At 40.2% G+C, this 20,083-nt stretch overlaps 2 protein-coding genes across 3 annotated transcripts in view; both read left to right on the plus strand.

Moving 5' to 3' along the window:
- LOC120455373 overlaps window positions 1–12,200 on the plus strand; it is a 60,632-nt gene extending 48,432 nt beyond the window's left edge. For both annotated transcript variants that reach the window (XM_039641489.1, XM_039641499.1), the window contains exons 3-7: window positions 9,135–9,346; window positions 10,373–10,508; window positions 10,568–10,824; window positions 10,884–11,055; window positions 11,554–12,200. In XM_039641489.1, the coding sequence (XP_039497423.1) occupies window positions 9,135–9,346; window positions 10,373–10,508; window positions 10,568–10,824; window positions 10,884–11,055; window positions 11,554–11,690 (914 nt within the window). In that variant the 3' untranslated portion in view covers window positions 11,691–12,200. The remainder of the gene's footprint in view (window positions 1–9,134; window positions 9,347–10,372; window positions 10,509–10,567; window positions 10,825–10,883; window positions 11,056–11,553) is intronic.
- On the plus strand, window positions 1,840–3,821 carry LOC120455381 (phenoloxidase-activating factor 2-like). Its single transcript, XM_039641511.1, has 2 exons — window positions 1,840–2,036; window positions 2,145–3,821. The coding sequence occupies exons 1-2, from the start codon at window positions 1,854–1,856 to the stop codon at window positions 2,904–2,906; spliced, it is 945 nt and encodes a 314-aa protein (XP_039497445.1). The 5' UTR covers window positions 1,840–1,853; the 3' UTR covers window positions 2,907–3,821.
- Window positions 12,201–20,083: the final 7,883 nt, after the last annotated feature.

A 20,083-nucleotide genomic window follows, 5' to 3' on the forward strand; every position in this document is an offset into this window, starting at 1 on the left:
CGAGCTTGACAAGCGGCAAGAAAACTTCCACGCTTCCTGGCTTCAATTCGAGAGGCCATCACTTCATCATTCGCCCCGCATCTTGTCCCAACCAACCGCACACTTTAACAATTATTGCCGACCACACGTGGACATGGACAAGGATCTGGACATGGACATGGACACAGATAGGGATAAGGAGTCGGAGTCCGAGCTTGTAATGTGCTCAATTTTTCGCATTTTGCACATCCGTCGGCCGGAACGGGGCCCAGGCGAAAGCGGGTTCGAATGGCCACCTGCCAGCTGTAATAATATTAAACAATATATATAAATCACTCAGCTGTCCGGCGCACACAGCGGCAGGATCCCAAGGATCCGATAAGGAGTGACAGGGCGGGGCTTCATAAAAATTTACCGCCATAATGCTTATTTTAAAAGTCAATATGTTCGGTGCCTGTTATTTTAACACCCGGCTTGTCCAGGTGTCCTGGTCGCATCCGCTTGTGAAAAGTACGAGACAGGCGACAGGATCCGGAAAAGCTAAAGGAAGAGCAGTGGCAGGAGCAAAGTGTCAGTGGCCAACGTCACAGCCCACAACACACAACATAAACATAAAGTGAAAAGCCCGGCGAGAAAGGAGCAGGCTGTCGGGAAATAAGTTGGAAGGTCCCTGGACTCCTGGCCCTGTTTCCCCTTGCTCTTCATTTTTATTTTTATCCCGCTTTTTTTTTGCTAGCGACCATCTAAAGCCAAGCGTCACATGTCGCCAGGATGAAAGGGAGCGGCAGCTTGTTGTTCATATCCTGGCCTGACGTCCGTTTATGTGACGTGATTATGTGCAAAAAGTGCAACAGGCATCAGGACCAAACCGTCTGACACCGTGTAAAGTAGCCCTCGAGCAATGCGGAGGAGCACTGTCGAGGACAGGCTTGCGGATGAGGACGAAGACGAGGTTGAGGGCGACTGACGGAGGTTTCTCACCTTCGTCGACTTCGAGCTGCAGGCTCGTTCGGCTTACACGTGATTTTTGCAGAAATATCGTGGAAGAGTCGAGATGCCAGAGGCGGCTGTCAGTAAATTATTTCGGTCAATGTGGTTTACTTTAACCAGAAAAACTGGCTGCACTCATAAATTCAATAAAATAAAGAACTATTTTTCTTAACAAACGCTTTGAATAGACATTGAATTACAACTTGTTTTAAATCTAAGAAAAACAAACAAGCAAGCGAGCTTCGGCGAACCGGTATATACCCTTGCTGTTAATATGTGTTTTAAAAAAAATCCACTGATGTATACGAAACATGTATTACTTTTTCAATATTTTCAATAAATTTTTCGTCTGTAATCATTGCGGATAGAAAAAAAATTAAAAACAAAACAGTTAGGCCAGCTATATATTGATATAGTCGTCCGATTTAATTTAATTAGCACAGCAACTATAAATTTTTTAAATGCTGGCGTATACCGAATAGGAACAACGGAATGCCTATATTGACTTTGCACAAAAACCCACACAACATTTTTTAAACTCAACACTATTAACTATTAAGAAAGGCGTATAGATTTCAACATCAAACAAACATTATTTTATGAACTCACATAAGTTTGTGCACGGCTTTTGTGTACGTAGGAAACCTAATTCATGGATTTAATCTTACAAAGCGAGAAACCTTGCTGGTCCAGTTGATATTAAAATTCGTGTAATGAACGATAACTCTTGCGCTGTTCCTTCGCAACGAATTACCCGCCCGAAAGCTGTATAATAACCTGATTGTGCGTTAATAAAAACTTGCACATTGATTCAACTCAGTTTGCTGGCAGCCTCCGACTGGCAAAGTTGGAAAAAATTATCTCCAAAATCTTAGCCTCCGATCATGAGGACCTTATTCCACCCAGAATTTATTACATGGTTTTTAATTTCCACTTTAGCGATTTGTGAGATTTGTGCGAATTCTTTGCCCCAGGAAGATGATTATGAACATGACGATGATGAAGACTTGGGTCTCGAACGACCTGAAAATCTTGAAGAGCGAACCACATCGGGACCAGAAAAAAAAGTAAGAACGGAATTGCTTCTGAAAATATACAAAAGCTCGTTCAAAAATTGCTGTTCTAAAATGAAGTTCTACGAAAATAAAAACCAATTTGTTAAACTATTTATTTAGGATAAGTTCTTGAATCTGAGTGGGTTGAATACGTGCGGCTTGCGTTCCATTGGTCAGGAGACTTTTCCCACCAACAAAACTTTCCAAACACAATTCGGTGATAGTCCATGGATGGCAGCTATTTATGCCAATGGGATATATGTAGCCGCAGCCACTTTGATTCGAAACGATGTAGTGATCACTGCCGCGTATCCGATTGAGAACACCCCGGAGGATCAAATTTCTGTGGTGGCTGGCGATTGGGATCGACTCAGAACGGTGGAGAGCAAACCGCATTACAGCCGTGGGGTAAAGAGCATCCTGATCCACGAGCAGCTGGCCCTCATCCTCCTGGATGCCCCGTTCTTCGGCACGCATATTTCACCCATCTGCTTGCCTCTTCAGGAGTCAGTTTTTATCGAGGAGTCCTGCCGGACCATTGGCTGGGGACAACCCTCCCAGAGTTCATCCTTGGCCAACCAATCGGATATCCTGTGGTTCAGGAACTACGCCGTCATGACCCGTGAAGACTGCCGCGCTGAACTGCCACCGGAATCGTATTCCGATACGAATGTTCTTTGTGGAGCTGATTTGTTTAACGAGTTCAGCCCCCACAACGTTGGAGGCGGACTTTTCTGTTTTGTTGGGCGATACGTCCTGGCTGGACTCGCATTATCGGGCAAGGACTGGGAACCAGATACTAGACCCGCTCTATTTCTCAACATTTCCCCATACGTGCACTGGATCAAAGATGAATTGGTTTTAAGAAACTTTACTCTGTAAAAAGATTGTAAAAGATTTTGTAAACAGTAAAACTCATGAAGGCTTTGTGTCACATCATAAGTAATTCACAGAAAATATTTTCATGTAACAAATCAATCATAAATTCTTAAAGCCAGAATTTCGCCCTACACATGTACTTGAGCGGGATTAAACGCAAGCAAATACATAAATAACCGCTCTCTTACTGGGAACTGAAACCAAACCGGGTCTGGTTCGCGTATTAAAATAGCGGCTGGTGACGATCTATCCACAATCGCATGCTTATCACACACTTATTTTACCGCATACACGCATATCAGCTTTTGTTGAGTTCACGGAACTGATGACGCATAACTTTTACTGAAAAAACCGAAACAGCGACGAGAATGTGAAACTCAATTCGTTGACCGGGTGCCTTTTTTGCTTTTTCGGTGCAACCGAAAGCTATTTCAATGTGCTGGTCGCCTGTTCTATTAGCAAACTATTTAAAATGTTTTAAACTTTTCCATCCGAATTGTTGTTAAATTTTGATATAAACAAAATAAAAACATACACACCCAGCGGCGACAGGCACTTGTTTATGATCGAGGCAGCGGAGCGTATGCGTTATATGTACAAACGTGTGTACGGAAAGCGTACTAAATTGCCCTTTTGTTGTTGCTCTCCTCGCTTTTTGCCGTCCCTCTCACATCCATTGGGAGACTACGGCGTAACGGTGAATCCGTAAGCTTCTAGGAAATACGGTATTATTTTGTACTAATTCGAATAGGCGAGCAGCGTTTAAAAGCATGGCGATGTCTACCCACTGATAAGTGGCAATATGACTGAATCCACACTCGCACACCACCGACATACGCTCGTTCATACACCGATATGGGTTTGTGTTCAGATACTGATTGTGTGCGCACGTGTATAGAAATATATGTATATATATGTACATATGTATTTATCTGTTTGCTTTTTATACCAATGGGGGGGGTCTGGCACTGGGCTAATTTGCTTATTGGCACTCTCACAAAGCTTTAGACTAATTTGTTTAACATAAGAGCACTGAAAAAATCTGTGGCAATCTTAGTTGACGAAGCAGTTTTGAAGGTACATAAAGTATTTTAAAGTTCTCAGTTGCTTATAGTGCTTGTCTTACTCATATTTTATACATAACAAATATACATTTACTCAAAAATTTTGGGAAAATATCTAGTCGGCTATATGGTGAATAAAAACAAACGAACACAGAGAAAACGTGATTTTAGTTTTCGTATACACAGTATTTTTTAAACTCGTTAATTTAAGGCTTGTGTAGTTCTCTTATTATAAGAGAACAAAAAAACTAGGGCATTGCTTTAAATATAATCTTAAACTGCCCTAGTGGTATTTAAGTTCCTAATTACTGTTTTCTCCAAGTGCACAGTAAAAATCACATTTATCCAAAACGTAAGTACTTCCACCAGATCACTGAACGCCTGGGATTTTGGATAAATGGTCAGCGTGGAGGAGCTGATTCCTAGGCTCCCCGGATACAAAATGTATTTGAAGCTATTGCGCAACGACCGACTCGGGAATTGGGAATTCTAGGGCTGGTGCCGACATCATTCTCGATCTCTTTATTGCTGTATGTGTCATAGCTTATGAGCGGGGTCTCTGCCCCTCCGCTGACGCCCCCGTGCTCCATAGCTCTGTTACACAAGTCAAATTCAACCTTGGCACTTATTCACTCAAGTGGAGGAGCGTGCAAGATGCACTTGACAAACGGCTTTCAAACGGTTTCTGGGCGCTTGGTATAAAAAGTTTATGATTTCGTATTTAACAAAAAAATAATGTTTTTCGCGTGAGGGGTAGGCGATCATTAAAGTTTATAAACATTTCCAGCGCTGCTCTTGCTTTTTCGGGCGTCTTCTATGGAAAACTATAATTTAATGATTCTTAGGTGCTGGGATATAGTCATGAATTTTGCCGGTCTGAGTAACAATTTGTTGCTTCGTAATTTTAATACAAAGTTCAGTGTGGCTACCATGCAATAAGCTACAGGAAAACTTCGATATGGTGAAGAAGAACAAGAATTGATCTACACAGTTTTGGAAAAACAATGTGTAAAAAATTAAATATTTAAAATGCTAGATATGCAAATTAAGCAAAGTGTATTAATTTGTATATACCAATTCTTAACTGAAAGTTACAGCTTTTATATCAAGCATCAACCCCACGTTGGGTTTACCTTTTTAGTTTTGTCATTTATTTGTTTAATTTATTTAAAATAAAAGAGTTTAAAAATATTTGATGTGCTGAGAAAGTAAGAATATTTTTTTTCTCTATGTAGTGCGTACTGTGGAACTGATTGCTGAGGGAATCAAAAGTGTAAGTGTGTCAGCAGCGGTTTCTCTGCCGCTGAACACGAGCAACTCGTTTCTCGCTCTCATTGCACTCACCCTCTCACTCAGGCGCCATAGTCGTTCGCTCGCTGTTTCGCTCACACCACCAACTGCGGTCTCTCTCACTCACCCACCACCGTGGCGGTCAACGATCTCCGAAATTTGGAGCCCGGGTTCGTTGACCCGCCGAAAAAAAAGCACCACTTTTACAGAGTCACGCGCTGAGTTTGCTGATCGCCTGGCTGGCGCAACAGGCGTCTGATTTTTCTTTCAATCGTCGATCGTTGGGTGCCAGTGCTTTCGGTGGTGCTGGTGGTGCTGGTGGAGCCCTCGGTGGGTCAGGGACGGGCCCTGAACGTGACACCGTTGGCGGCCACTCAACTCAACTTGAAGCGTCAAACCTTGGGCCAACCGAGGTCAGCGAACGCGCCCAAAAAAGTGGGTCAGCGAAGAGCATCCAACGCGCAGCCGTCCGGATGGAATTCACTTTCGTTTTTTATGTAGAAATCGATAGCCGGCTTTGCTCGACGACCAGGCGAGCAGACAGAGCTAGTCAACGAAACGTATCTGAGTCCACACTGCGTTTGTATCTGCGAATGTATCTGTATCTGCCACGCACAGTGGACCCAAGCAACAAAGAAACATTCACATTGTGTGTGTATTGAAAGTTCACATTTGAGATATATGGATCAGTATATAAAACACGCATGCAAATAACTTAAATATTCTCTTTTTTTAAAAATTTTAGACTGAATATGTTGATTTTTATTTGGTTCTGCATTTACATACATATTAATGTCTTACGCTAAATCAGCTTATAGCTGATCTCAGCTTTATATAACATTAAAGTAATACTACTACACAGATACTTAGCTCCGCATTCTTAAAAGTTTTATATAGCTACACTGGAAATAATCGTACACCTTGTTTTGTTGTTTTATTATTGTTTCACAAGTGAAATAAAATAAATCCACCCGAACCGAGCTCCCAAACATTGTTACGATTTTATCAAAGCATCGATGTGACACTGTGCGGCGGTGGATGAGTTGAGCTCATCGCCACCACCGCCTTCACTTTCGCTTTCAAATCATGATCGATAATATAGGGGCAGCGAGTAACAGGCCAACATAATGCCAAGTGGCTCGCACTTCAGTTCCAGTTGGCCGTTCGCTTCTGGTGGCCTCGTTTCCCAATCGCTGCCTTTTTGGTTTCGCTGTGTTTCGTTTTTTTTTTTATTTGTGTCAAAACTAAAGCAATGATTGTGAACTGGGAGGGGCGATTGAAAGCGACGTCCAGAGCAGGTCGCTTGTAATGCTGGTTTTAATGCAGCGCTGAAGTGGCAACACGGTGTAGAGCATCGGCGAGGGATTCTGTGAAATCAGATGCAAGCAACATGACCTTAGGACTGGTATTATGACTTTGGATACAAAGTTAAATAATCTGCAAGATGGGCATTGCAAGTAACAACAGTAACAACGATACGACAGAAACGTAGGCAAGGATATCAATGAGCTACTTAAATTGGGGAAGTAGATAAGTTGCTAAGTAGATAAAGTAGATAAAGCTTCATCTGGTAAATAATTTTCATAATGGTCTTTTTGGAAATTAATAGCTGAGAACTTCGTATTCAACATTGAGTTCATTTTCTGTTCACGTTTAGCAGCTGAACCGGGGATAATGGCGCCTGTATGAATTAGAACTAGACTAATAATGCTTCTTACTATTCATAGTTCATAATTACTTCTACGTGTCAGCACACCGAGCTCAATACTCAATATTATTTACTATAATTACCTACTCTATCTTATCCAGTGCCCTTTGAATTTTCATGGACTCCTTTCCGATTCATTTGCAGTAGTTATTATTATTTTTATTTATTTTTTTTCCAAACCGATCCCCGCTTCTGGTTTTCCAAGGTTTTCCAGTTCGATCGAGACGACGAGCCCAAGGTTTCCTTAAGTTAAATACGTTTGCCGCCAAGTTGGCAGCAGCGTTGTTGGCCCTCTTCTGTTGGCCTGGCCAAAATAGAACAGCAACGGTTTCTAAATAGTCTTTCTATGCTCGCACGCTCACAATTCCCCGTCCCAAGAGGTACCCTTCTCACCATTCGGCAAAACAAATAGTGCTCTGTTTACGCAAATTTGTGCTGGCCAACAAACGGCGGCCGGCTAGAAAAGCCGGCAATATGGATGAGATTAGTTTTTTCGTACTATTTCGATCCGGCGTTCAGCGATGGAAAAAAGCAGCTGCCAAGCAGACGGGGCAGCATGAAATTTTTATGCTGATATGAAACAACAAAACGAAACGACAACGCGCACCGTACGCAGCCAGTGCCATTAAAATCAACGTGAAACAACAATTAGCATTCAAGGTTAACCAGAAACGAACCGCGAACAGTCGACGACGAGCTGAGTTGCCAACTGGGGACCGACCAGCAATTGTTTAAACAGACCCCACGTTGGGCCCCTAGAAACCGGTTACTGTTTCTTTTTTTTCCCATTTAGTATTAACAATTTATAGATAGCTATTTGGGATACCCGACCTAGGAACAAGCAAGTCCTGGTTACTAGCCACTTGCCTCGTAGATGATTGAATATGTTGAGCGAGGTTTTGGCATAAACAAAAATACCTAATAAATATGTTCGAAAAAGCAACAAAGATGATGCAGTATAAGCTATTTACATTAAAGAAGCATTCAGTTAAATTGAATGATGTGGCATGGCAAATTCCATTCCCGCTACTATAATAATATCTAACCAAACTCCTTTGCAAATATATCTTGTGATGAATTCATTTACATACTGTATTCAAAGGTTGCCCTCACCACAGAGAAACTCTCCACTTGAGATACCCGAACACCAGATACGCACTCATAAACTAACACTTGCTCGTCATCTGATATAATGTGATCTCAGCCACAAAATCTTTGCTTCTTTGCCGGAGGTCAATGAACTCGTCTAGCTGCCCAGCCACTTTTGACAAAGGGCTCCATCTAAAGTTTCTGGGCACCTGGTCGCCTGCCCCAACTTGATTTCCTATATGGTGGACTTGACTTCGCTGACGAGCGAAGGTTGTAAAAGAAAAAATCGAGCCTCTTTATGATTTACGGCTCTCTCGGGGAGGGTCAGCCCCTTCTGAAGCATTCACTTTCGGTTTCAAATTTTCTAGGAAGCTTTTTATAATTTCGAACAGGCGAACAGCTCAAGGCACGCGCTCCATCCGCTGATCGCACAATTGTGTTTAATAATCAACTTTTTGAGGGCGACTCTTATGGTTGTCTCTATCACACACGCGGGCTGCTCGTATAATGTGGAGTTTTTTGTTTTCGGCCTTTTTCAGGGGTTTCATGGTCGGTGACCTACTTTTTATTCAACGCAGCAGAGGTGCGGTACACTGCGAAACAAGTATAGACGTTAAACAATAAATGAGTTTTAAAAGAAAAATATTTCAGAAATAAATATGAATAAAAAATAACAACTAATAATGACTATATGTAGGTTAGTTACTACACAAAATGTTGTAGATCTGAAATAGATCGTTTAACCTTAAGTAATAAATAAAATAAATTAAAATATTTTAATCTTGAGTATTCTTTAACAGATGTTTTGTTTCATAAACCTTACACCTTAAGATGTCGCAATATACTTCTGGGTTTAAAGTTTGTTTATTTTTGGGGCTTATTCCCCATGATTTACCCTTGGTGAGGAGCAGTTTAAGTTGTGCCGTACTCGTGGAATCCCGTGTAATCCTGTAGGGGATCATAATTAAGCCACAATAACTTGTCATATTTAAGCCTCTCGGGCTGCTACTGCTCAGCGCACTCCGATTCCATGGCAACAACTCATTACAGCGTTCCTCTTTTCCCGTCCTCTTTTTCCAGGTCTCACTGTGGGGCTGCGGAACGTCAACGTTCGCATACCGTCCGCCGTTAAGCGTGGCGATAATGCGCTCTTAATCTGCAATTATGACATCGAGAACGACACGCTCTACACGGTGAAATGGTATCGGGGCAGGCGGGAGTTCTACCGCTATACCCCCAAGGAGAATCCGGCCTGGAAAATATTTACCAAAACGAACGAAATCGATGTCGAGGTGAGTGCAGAGATGACACCAAGTGGCTAAAGTCTATCCTAAAAGGCTAGAATGTTTCCTATCTACATTTATGGAGGGAAAAAAAATGGGTCATTGTGTTGCCACATAATGCTAAAATATTTAAGTATGTATAATAGTGAACCCAATAAATCAGCGATCGACAATAAAATTTAAAAATGTTTACAAGTAGTAAAAATACAGAAAGCAAAGGGTTTTACTGCGACAGCTTGATAAGGAAAGGATTTAACCCATTTAAAGAATGAAACTTATAAAGGCGTATATTAAATTTCTAGCCTTCCACGTTTGGTTTCCCTCTTTGGTTGCCGTACCCCGATTAAAACACTTAAATTGCTATAAATAGCCAAGTTGGCAACACTCGCTTAGTGCTGTGATATGATGATGACGAGCTTTATGGAAACTGAAAGACAGACACGGAGGGGCAAAGCAACGAAAGCAAAAAGTTGCCAATGTAAATTGCTTTAAATAACTGAAAGCAAAGTACTGCTGATGGGCTTCTTTGTTGCTGCTGCTGCTGCAGATGCTGCTACTGCGATGTTGCTGATGGTATTAACGACAGCAGCAGTCGCAGCAGGGGGGATTGCAAACAATCGACCTGTTTTCGATGTTCATGTGTGCATCCATGTTGGTTTTATGCATGTTAAAAAGTTTTAATTAACAATTTTGACTTCCCATTTGCTGCGCTCTCATTGTTGACTTTAGCTGACATTTCGATATTGAAACGGGAAAAAGTACAAAACCGCATGAAATAAAAAGTATATATTTAAATATTGTCGATGCAGAGCAAAGAAGGTTACGCCTATCTTATGTAAGCACTTACGTTAAAGCTTAAAGCAAAAACTTGGTGGTTGCCTTATAAGCTCTGTTTATCTGAGCACAATTAATTTATTATTATGATATATACTATTCTATATACCATGTATGTATGGGCAATGTGCGTTGAAAAAGTATTAGTTCCGATTTGATTATTTATTCATATTTACTTTTCAAACTAACTACACTCTGCAGACGGCCCAATCGAATGCCAGTCACGTTCTCCTGCGAAATGTTCCCACCTCGATATCGGGCAAATTTGCCTGCGAAGTGTCCGCGGACGCACCCACCTTCGACACTTCCATCGTGGCCGCCGACATGGAGGTGGTTGGTGAGTAAGCAGGTGTTTTTGTACCACCCTTCCTCTAACCCCCAAGTGTTTTCCCCAAGAATTGCCCACCCAACGACCCATAATTACCGGCATCCATTCAAGATACCGCCTGGGGGACGTTGTAAATGGGAACTGCTCATCGGATTACTCCAAGCCGGCTGCGAATCTCACCTGGTGGATCAACGACATACAGGTGCCACCCAATTACCTTCGCATCTATGACATCCAGCGACACGTGGCGGAGCATCTAGAGTCGGCGGTTTTGGAGATCAAATTCGTGGTGACAGTGCATCACTTCATCAAGAGTCGCTTAAAGGTGAGCTGGCATTCGATACCATATGTGGAGCCTACCAAAACAATCGATTCATTTTACAGTTGAAATGTTCGGCAAGGATACACGAAATCTACGCGCAGGAAAGCGAAAAACTAATAGAGGAAGATCGTCCCAGATTTCTGGCCTCTGGCAGATCCCCCGATATGAATATGTATCCATTCGATCTGCCGGGGGATGGAGACGGGCATAACGAACTATTCTTAATACATTCAAGTAAGTACTAATATAAATCTACAATTTTATTCATGGAAAAAACAGGAAGTATCTTTTCAATGTTTCAAACGTTAGAATATTTAAAAATCAATGCAATCAATAAATAAAATAAACGTGCGGTCGTTAATAGGTAAGCTCTGCCTAAAATTAACCACAGAGAGACAGATAAGGGGCAATAGACCCAAGCGGGTTGAAGATCTTTTCCTCTTTGTTTTTACAAGCCAAACATATATATGTATATGCACAGGGGAAACATTTGTACACCCGCCATTACAGTGATAAACTGTAGGGCATTAAATCAAAGTTAGCGAAAAGGGACCGGGCACCTTATTATCCTTGTGTGTTTGGCCCTCTGACCGGCAGCGATTTATTAATGCTCTGCGCTAAGCTGGAAGCAATTAATTCAAAGATTAATTTCACCGGCGAGTGCCCTTTCCGAAGCGGATTTCAATCTCTAGCCACGCCTAAGCCAATCTGTTATGTTCTGTTTTATTTCAGATGCGGCTTGCGGACCATTTGCCTGGCATCCGATTATGTTTTTGCTGTTGTGGCCAAGTTATTGGGTTTTGGGCGCCTGGGAGAACTGGCTGTGGAACCTGTTGGAGGTTCGACATCTCGGCAGGGCGGTGCGGTGATAGGATGGCCAGTGGCAGGAGAGATGGACTTCAGGCGGGACTTGAGACGGATGGGAAGCCCGGCTCAGACTCGGCAATAACGGAACCCACATCTAGCGAATCGATTAGCAAATCAACAGTGAAGGGTCCTCTGCATACCGAATATACCTACTCACATACACCTACATACATATATGTTAAGTGCGTAACTGTAACTGTAAAGACAAATGCATTTCCAAAGACCCATACTCCTCTATTCCTAAGTAAAGTGTAAATAGACAACGAGCACTTCCTCGCATACCCAACAGGACTATATACTACATACGTCTATACATATATATATATATCTACTCTAAGCAGGATTCTAAATGTTTGCTTTCGTTGGGTTTTCGACGATTTATTGTTAAGATTGTGGTTTCTAGACAGATTCATTGTTGTGTTCGTCTTTGTCTGTACAACTAAAATGATTAGCCGTAGCTTTAACTTTAGTGTGATCTTAAGTTGAAAGTGTGCGTATTGATGGAAGCCAAATAAAGATGGTTTTATTTGATCACTTAGTTGCTGTTCTCTTCATTGCTAAGGCTCGAATTGGTAAGTAGCTATTTTTATTTAAATACATATTTCATTCAGATTCTTAAACTGCACTCACTCAAATTACAATAGCTAATTGCGGCCACCTAAGCTCCCGATATATGCATGGCTTTTCCCGAGCCCATTATCCTTTTTTTTGTATCTGTTATTCGGTTGACCCTTCTCAGTTTAATGTCAAATATTACTGCTTATGTGCTGAAACGGGAAAACAAAGGACCAAGTTCTCAAGTTGAACCGCAAATGGAAAACTTGCATTTTTCGTGACAAAAACAACGCCCTGTTAACAACAGGAATGGAAATTGGAGTCGCAATTGGCGGAATGACATGAAAAACAGCGCCAAATGGATGGTGCTGATTTTGGCCACATCCACTTTGCACAGTGCGCTGCACGGGTGGGTGGGGTGCTCATCCCATCTCATCTCATTGTTGCCCTCGCTTGCAATGTCGCACTCGAATGCATATCTGCATCCCAGCTTGCCTTTAAGCTACTGTGGATGGCGTCTCAAATAGTGACAAGGCGCACCAAAAGAGTCTGCAAAGAAAAATATTTTCTGGCCATAAGGAGTAAGTATATTTTGTAAAGTGTTGCAAATTCAAGTAATAGATAATTTTTCGTTACAACAGTTGTAGTAGGCTGCTCCTTCTACCCTCTTCCGTTACTCTTAGTCATACATACCTAATTATACATAGCCAATCTAGTCATAAGCTTATACACTCATACACCCATCCTTAACATACCAATATTATCGAGAAACTTATCGACTAATCGACTCGCCACTCTGCAGAGAGCACGGCAGTCAGTCGCTGTTGAACCAAGCTAAAGGACAGATCAAAATAAAAGAGTCACGTGAAATTGTATTAGAATATTAACTTCTGTAAACGGCGGCTAAAATCTCAGAAGTGGGATTAATAATCCAAAATGGACGATAAAATCATCCTGAACGACTTTTCGCTGACAACCCTAAAAGATTGGCTACGTATTCTGGGCCAAAATACGGAGGGCACAAAAACCGAATTAATCGCGAGGCTGCAAGACATCCCAACGGCAGTTCGGGGCGATTGTCCACCGGAGCACCCCCAGAAAAACGCTCCACCAGGAAACGACATTTTTTCTTCACTGGATTTTCAGAATTGTGAAATTAACACCGATCACGTAAGTGTGAATGCAATGAACAGAAAAGAATCAACCGAAACTGGCAGTGAGAGGGAGACAAACATGTTCGAGCTACAGCAACTACGCGCAGAGCTAGCAGAAGCGAAGGCAATGCTTAACGGAACACGATCGAGCTCGCAGTTCCAAGAACAACAACAACCAGAGCAAAGCAAGGCTACAGTTAGTTCCGTTATCCAGACGGCGCAGTTTACGCAGGCTGGCGCCACAAAAGAGAACACAACATTTCACTCGCCGCAGCGATCCAACGAGAGAGCGGAGAGCCAGCGTTTTCCAGTTGATGCTCTCGCTCTCGCCAAAGAGACGATAACCGATTACGATGGGAAAACTTGCGCGCGTGCCTGGATAACAGTGGTCAAAAATATCGCACGCACTTTCAACATCGATGACAACCATTTACGCATCTTACTCATCACTAAACTTAAAGGAAACGCGCAAGTCTGGTTACATGCGCACCCTGCTCGATTGATCGAACCAATTGACAATTTGCTTGATCAACTGTCATTGACTTTTGGCGAGCAATCATCCAAGGCTGAGATCCGGCGAAAATTCGAGAGTCGCAAGTGGAAAACCGAGGAGAATTTCTGCAGTTATTACGACGAGAAGATGGCTCTCTCAAACGGGATAAACATCGACGACGACGAACTACTGGACCAGATGATAGAGGGCATACCGCTGCAAAATTTCCGTACCCAAGCACGGATTCAATGCTTCTCTACTCCGTCGGAGATGCTACGCGCATTTTCGAACATCCGTTTGCCAGCTCGGAGGGAGCCACCTGTACAGCCAACCGACTACAAAGATGCCATACGATGCGCAAACTGTAATTCAAGAGGACACAAAGCTGACATCTGCAAGAAGCCCAAACGTGAACCAGGTTCGTGCTACTCCTGTGGACAACTTGGACACCTGGTGGCACAATGTCCCACAAGGAAGAGCGTTTCAACTAATAATTATGTAAGATGGTTTAAAATTAATTTTTTTGAAAATGCTTATAAGCCTATAATTTCAGAATGCCTCATAGACTCTGGCAGTCCTATATCTATCATTAAAAAGTCACTTATTAACGAGACAATGAAGTTAGCCCTAGTTAATACTTGCTATTTTGGTTTAAACAACTGTATTCTCAAAACACATGGACAAACCACATGTTATGTATTGAAAGGATCAATAAAAATATATTTTCGTTTAATCATTGTTTGCGACCAGTCTATGAGGTATAATGTTATTCTCGGCAGAGATTTTTTAACTGCATGCAATTTAAATTTAGACCCCTACACCTTGGGAATGATTGCGTTGAGAAAACCCATGGAAATAAACAAAAGATCAATGTTTACTGAAAATGAAATTGTTAGTTCACAATCGTTAGAAAATGAAATTGTTAGTCCAAAATCGTCTAAAAATGCAATTATTAGTCCGAAATCGTTAGAAAATAAAATCGTTAATCAACAGCATAAAGAAACTGGTCCAATATCGTTAAGAGATGAAATAGATAATCAACAAAAGAATGTCAGTAAATCAAAATTATCAGAAGATGAAATTGTTAACACTTCAAAAGAAATCGTTAGTTTTAAATTGCCAAAAGATAAAAACGTTTACGAACAATTAAATCACAACTTTGATAAGGAAGTACTAAGAATATGTCATGTAACTGAAAGTGAGTTAGAATACAAAATAGGAGAAAATGTTAGCAATAGGTTACAACTAGAATTCGATAGGTTGTTTAGAAATTTTTATATAAATGCAAAAAGGCCAAATGAACCGACAGTTAGAAGTGAAATACAATTGTGTTTGAAAAACCCGAAACCGTTTAGCTGTTCTCCTAGGAGGCTTTCATACACAGAAAAAGACAAGTTACAAAAACTATTAGACGAATATTTGGAAAACGGATTTATACGACCAAGCGACTCGGAATATGCATCGCCTATTGTTTTAGTGAAAAAGAAAACTGGAGACTTACGTATGTGCGTCGACTTTAGAAAACTTAATAAAATGACAATGAAAGACAACTATCCTCTACCTCTTATAGATGACTTGTTAGATAGAATGAATGAGAAAACTGTTTTCACCAAACTCGATCTTAAAAACGGTTTTTTCCACGTGCATGTTAAAAAAGAATCAATAAAATACACCTCTTTCGTTACACCATTAGGCCAATACGAGTGGCTGCGAATGCCATTTGGCCTCAAAAACGCCCCGTCTGTGTTCCAAAGATTTGTTAACAAAATTTTTGCTGATATGATTAGAGAAAACAAAGTAGTAATATATATGGACGACATTCTATTGGCAACCGAAAATATAAACGAACACTTAGAAACGTTGAAAGAAATTTTTAAAAGATTAGTTGAAAATAAACTTGAATTAAGAATAGACAAATGTGAGTTTATGCAATCGAGTATAAAATATCTTGGGTTCATAATAAATAAAGACGGCATAATGCCCAATGACAAAGGAATCGAGGCAATAAAAAATTTCCCAATACCTAACAATGTTCATACAGTACAAAGTTTTTTGGGATTATGCTCATATTTTCGACGGTTCATAAAAGATTTTTCTAGACTAGCTAAACCATTGCATGACATTCTAAAAAAAGATAAACCGTTCAAATTTGGTAGTGAAGAAATGTCTTGTTTTAATATGTTAAAAGATAAATTAATACAATCACCGGTCTTAGCTATATACAACCACAAACACGAAACAGAATTGCATTGTGATGCAAGTTCTTCTGGATTCGGTGCTGTACTTATGCAAAAGAAGGAGGACCAGAAATGGCACCCAGTTTCATTCTTTTCAAAACGGACAACAGATATTGAATCAAAATACCACAGTTTCGAGTTAGAAACTTTAGCCATTGTTTATTCGTTACGTAGATTTAGAGTTTATCTTCATTGGAGGACATTTAAAATAGTCACCGACTGCAACTCATTAATTTTGACCCTAAGCAAAAAAGAGCTAAACCCTAGGATAGCCAGGTGGGCTTTAGAATTCCAAGGTTATGATTTTGAAATTGTGCATAGGGCAGGTAGCCGCATGCAACATGTTGACGCACTGAGTAGGTGTACAAATATTATGGTAATACAAACAAACAGTTTCGAAGATAATCTAGTTATATGTCAAGGGAAAGATACAAAATTAAAAGAAATCAGGCAATTGTTAGAAAACACAGAAAATAAATTGTATGAGATGAGAAATGGTATAGTTTACAAAAAGACAAATGAAAATAGATTGCTGTTCTACGTTCCGATAGAAATGGAAGAACAAGTGTTATACAAATATCACAACGAACTTGGACACGTAGGAAGAGACAAAATGATAGAAGCTATAATGAAGAACTATTGGTTTCCAAATTTAAAACAGAAGTGTAGCACACATATCAGCAACTGTTTAAAATGTATTTCATTCAGTCCCAAAACAGGAAAAACAGAAGGATTTCTACACAACATACCTAAGGGAAACAAACCTTTTGAAATAATCCATATTGACCATTATGGTCCAGTAGACTTGGCTAGACCGAAGAAACATATTCTAGTGATAGTAGATGCATTCACAAAGTTTGTCAGACTATACGCAACAAAAACTACGAACACAAAAGAAGTCATACAATCGTTAAACGACTACTTCAGAGCATACAGTAGGCCTAAGTGTATCATATCAGATAGAGGAGCATGTTTCACGTCTGGCGATTTTGACTCATTTTTGAAAGAATGCAATGTTAAACACATAAAAATTGCAACAGGATCACCACAGGCCAACGGTCAAGTTGAACGTATAAACCGAAGTCTTGGTCCAATGATTAGCAAGTTAATTGAACCTGATCAAGGTCTACACTGGGACTTAGTCTTAGAAAAGGTCGAATATACCCTGAACAATACACAACACCGCAGCATTAAACAGTATCCTAGCATAATGTTATTTGGGTTACAACAAAAAGGACAAATTATGGATGAGTTAAAAGAAAAAATTGAGGAAATTGGAGAAACGATTGAAGAAAGAGATTTAGAAAGTATTAGAAATAAAGGCGAGGCAAGTCAGAAAATAGCACAAGCATACAATAAAGAATATGTTGACAAAAAACGAAAACGATCAGGAGTGTTCACAAAAGGCGACTACGTCATGGTTAAAAATTTTGACTCAACAACAGGCATAGCTAAGAAGTTAATTCCAAAGCATAAAGGACCCTATGTCATAAGCAAAGTTCTCAAAAATGATCGCTTCCTTCTGGAAGATGTTGATGGATTTCAAATTTCTCGCAATCCTTACCGGGGTGTATGGAGCATACAGAATATAAAACACTGGCAAAGAAAAATTAAGAGTCTACAAAATAGAAAGTATAATTTGAGAAACTCTGTACAAAATAGAAAGTATAATTTAAGAAACTCTGTACGAAATCGAATGTATAATTTAAGAAGCAATTGTAAAACAAAGAAAACAAACAAGAAGAAAAGAAAACCAAAAAAATGTTTAAGACCGTTCAAAAGTATCTCCACTGAGAAGAATAAAATAAGAAACAGGACCCTTAGCTTTAAGAAACGTTAATTGTTATAAAATCCTACGATCGGGAGATCTAGTTGTCAGGACGGCCGAGTTGTAGTAGGCTGCTCCTTCTACCCTCTTCCGTTACTCTTAGTCATACATACCTAATTATACATAGCCAATCTAGTCATAAGCTTATACACTCATACACCCATCCTTAACATACCAATATTATCGAGAAACTTATCGACTAATCGACTCGCCACTCTGCAGAGAGCACGGCAGTCAGTCGCTGTTGAACCAAGCTAAAGGACAGATCAAAATAAAAGAGTCACGTGAAATTGTATTAGAATATTAACTTCTGTAAACGGCGGCTAAACAGTCAATATCAGACATTTTGTTTTATTGATTAAAAACATCTGTAGCCGAATGTAACCTTCACTTTACTTTTTTTTATCGTTTTATTTGTCATTCACGTTCCACTGCTAATTTTTAGGTGATCTGCTGCTCGCAAGCAGCTCCTCTTTCAACCTCCGTTTTAGGGAGGCCACACATCGAAACTATAATTTATTATTTTCAATTCATTTATCCATTTGTTTGGAAGCTATAGAATATAATCTTCCAATTATATCCTCTGCAAGAGTATTACAACCAACTCGTTTAAGGCGTTCGGATTCGTAGAATTGGTCTGCCAGTCGGGCAGTCGGGCCAATTGCTAGAAAATGACTTTTGGCAGCGGGAAAAAAGCGAGCTGCCGGAGCTGCTTAATGGACAATCGAAAACGCATTGAACTGGCAATTTCGGTTTTGCTCCCGTGGCAAATTGATTTCCGTTTGCGGTCGCATCCCAGCGTCCTGATGGCCCCTGATGACAGCAGCCGCCGCCAGGTGGCGCACTCATTAAAACTGCACTGCAACCGGGACAGAATTGCAGTGGGTCGTTTGGTTGGGAGCTTTTCGTTTTGGCCTGGTCGCTGGGTGGTCCTGACGGGTGCAACCACTTGCCGTTGTCAAAAGCAGTCGAAACGAGCCGAGGACGAAGGAGCTGCTTGCATCGTAAGCTTTTTTGTCGTCCTGCTTTTGACTTGCGTGGAACAAACAAAAATTTGTTAATTACTTTTTCGGGTGCAGCCACAGAAAACAGAAATCGGATTCATTATCCACTCCTCTTGTCCTGCTGTCGGAGAGTCGGTTGCTTTCTTCCTTTTTGGACACAGGATTTTTCCATTGTTTCAGACGCGTAGAAATTGAAATTAAGCAATTTTAACTTTGTCAATTACGACATAAAATCATCGGCGTTGGACGTGAAAAGCATACAAGTTGCTTGCAAAAGTAATCGAAAATGTTGAATTAGGAGTTTTTTTGAAATAACTTATATTTTGATTAAGTCAACATAAATTGATAGTATATAAAGGACATCAAACTTAATCAGAGCTTTAGACTGATGTATTCTATTAAAGCATCCCAAGAATATGTTACCATATTTTATAGACAAAAATTTAAGGCCCAAAAATATGTTACAATAATTAAAAATTAGTTTAAAGTCCCGATTAATTTCATCGCCTAGGTCTGTAAAATTAAAATAGGGATTGGTTTTTAAATTTGATAACTAAATTAAAATGATTATTTAAAATAAATCCGATCCATTCTTGGCGTTTATTCTTTACATAGTATTTAAATACATATTTATGCAGCTTATGTATTTTGAAGTTTGCCCAACCCAATATACGAAAACCATCTCACTTAACGTGCAATCTTCAGTCAATAATATTAGAGCAAAGGGTAGCAGGGTAAAAACAGGGTAGCAGGGTAAATAATTAAGGAAATTAAAAGCAGTGATGTTTATACGTGAACTTAAAGAAATTATGCTTTTGCTGTGATCTGGTAAACAAATGAGAGGATGGTATTCAATTTAATAAATAAACAAGAGTGATCGTTGCAGTCAAGTTACCCGACCATCAGATACCCGTTACTCAGCTATTGACAGTGCCAAATAAAATTTTCGATGTCAAAAAAAATGTTTTTCAAATTTTTTTCCAAAAAATATTATGACAGTTTGGGACGATTTGTAGGCGTTAAAGTTCGTGTGTCTAAAACAAACTTATACGGCGTAGACGTCATTAGAATCTTCATAATTAATCTAAACTTGCTGGTTTTTTGTTCATAGTATACCAATATAC

The sequence above is a fragment of the Drosophila santomea genome, chromosome 2L (genome assembly GCF_016746245.2).
Source record: "Drosophila santomea strain STO CAGO 1482 chromosome 2L, Prin_Dsan_1.1, whole genome shotgun sequence".
NCBI classification, from domain to species: Eukaryota; Metazoa; Arthropoda; class Insecta; order Diptera; family Drosophilidae; genus Drosophila; species Drosophila santomea.

What these genes read in the sequence shown, in the direction of transcription:
- LOC120455381 (XM_039641511.1), top strand. Translation starts at nt 1,854, where the DNA reads ATGAGGACCTTATTCCACCCAGAATTTATTACATGGTTTTTAATTTCC. An exon ending in CATCGGGACCAGAAAAAAAA is followed by an intron (nt 2,037 to 2,144) that starts GTAAGAACGGAA and finishes CTATTTATTTAG; the next exon opens with GATAAGTTCTTGAATCTGAG.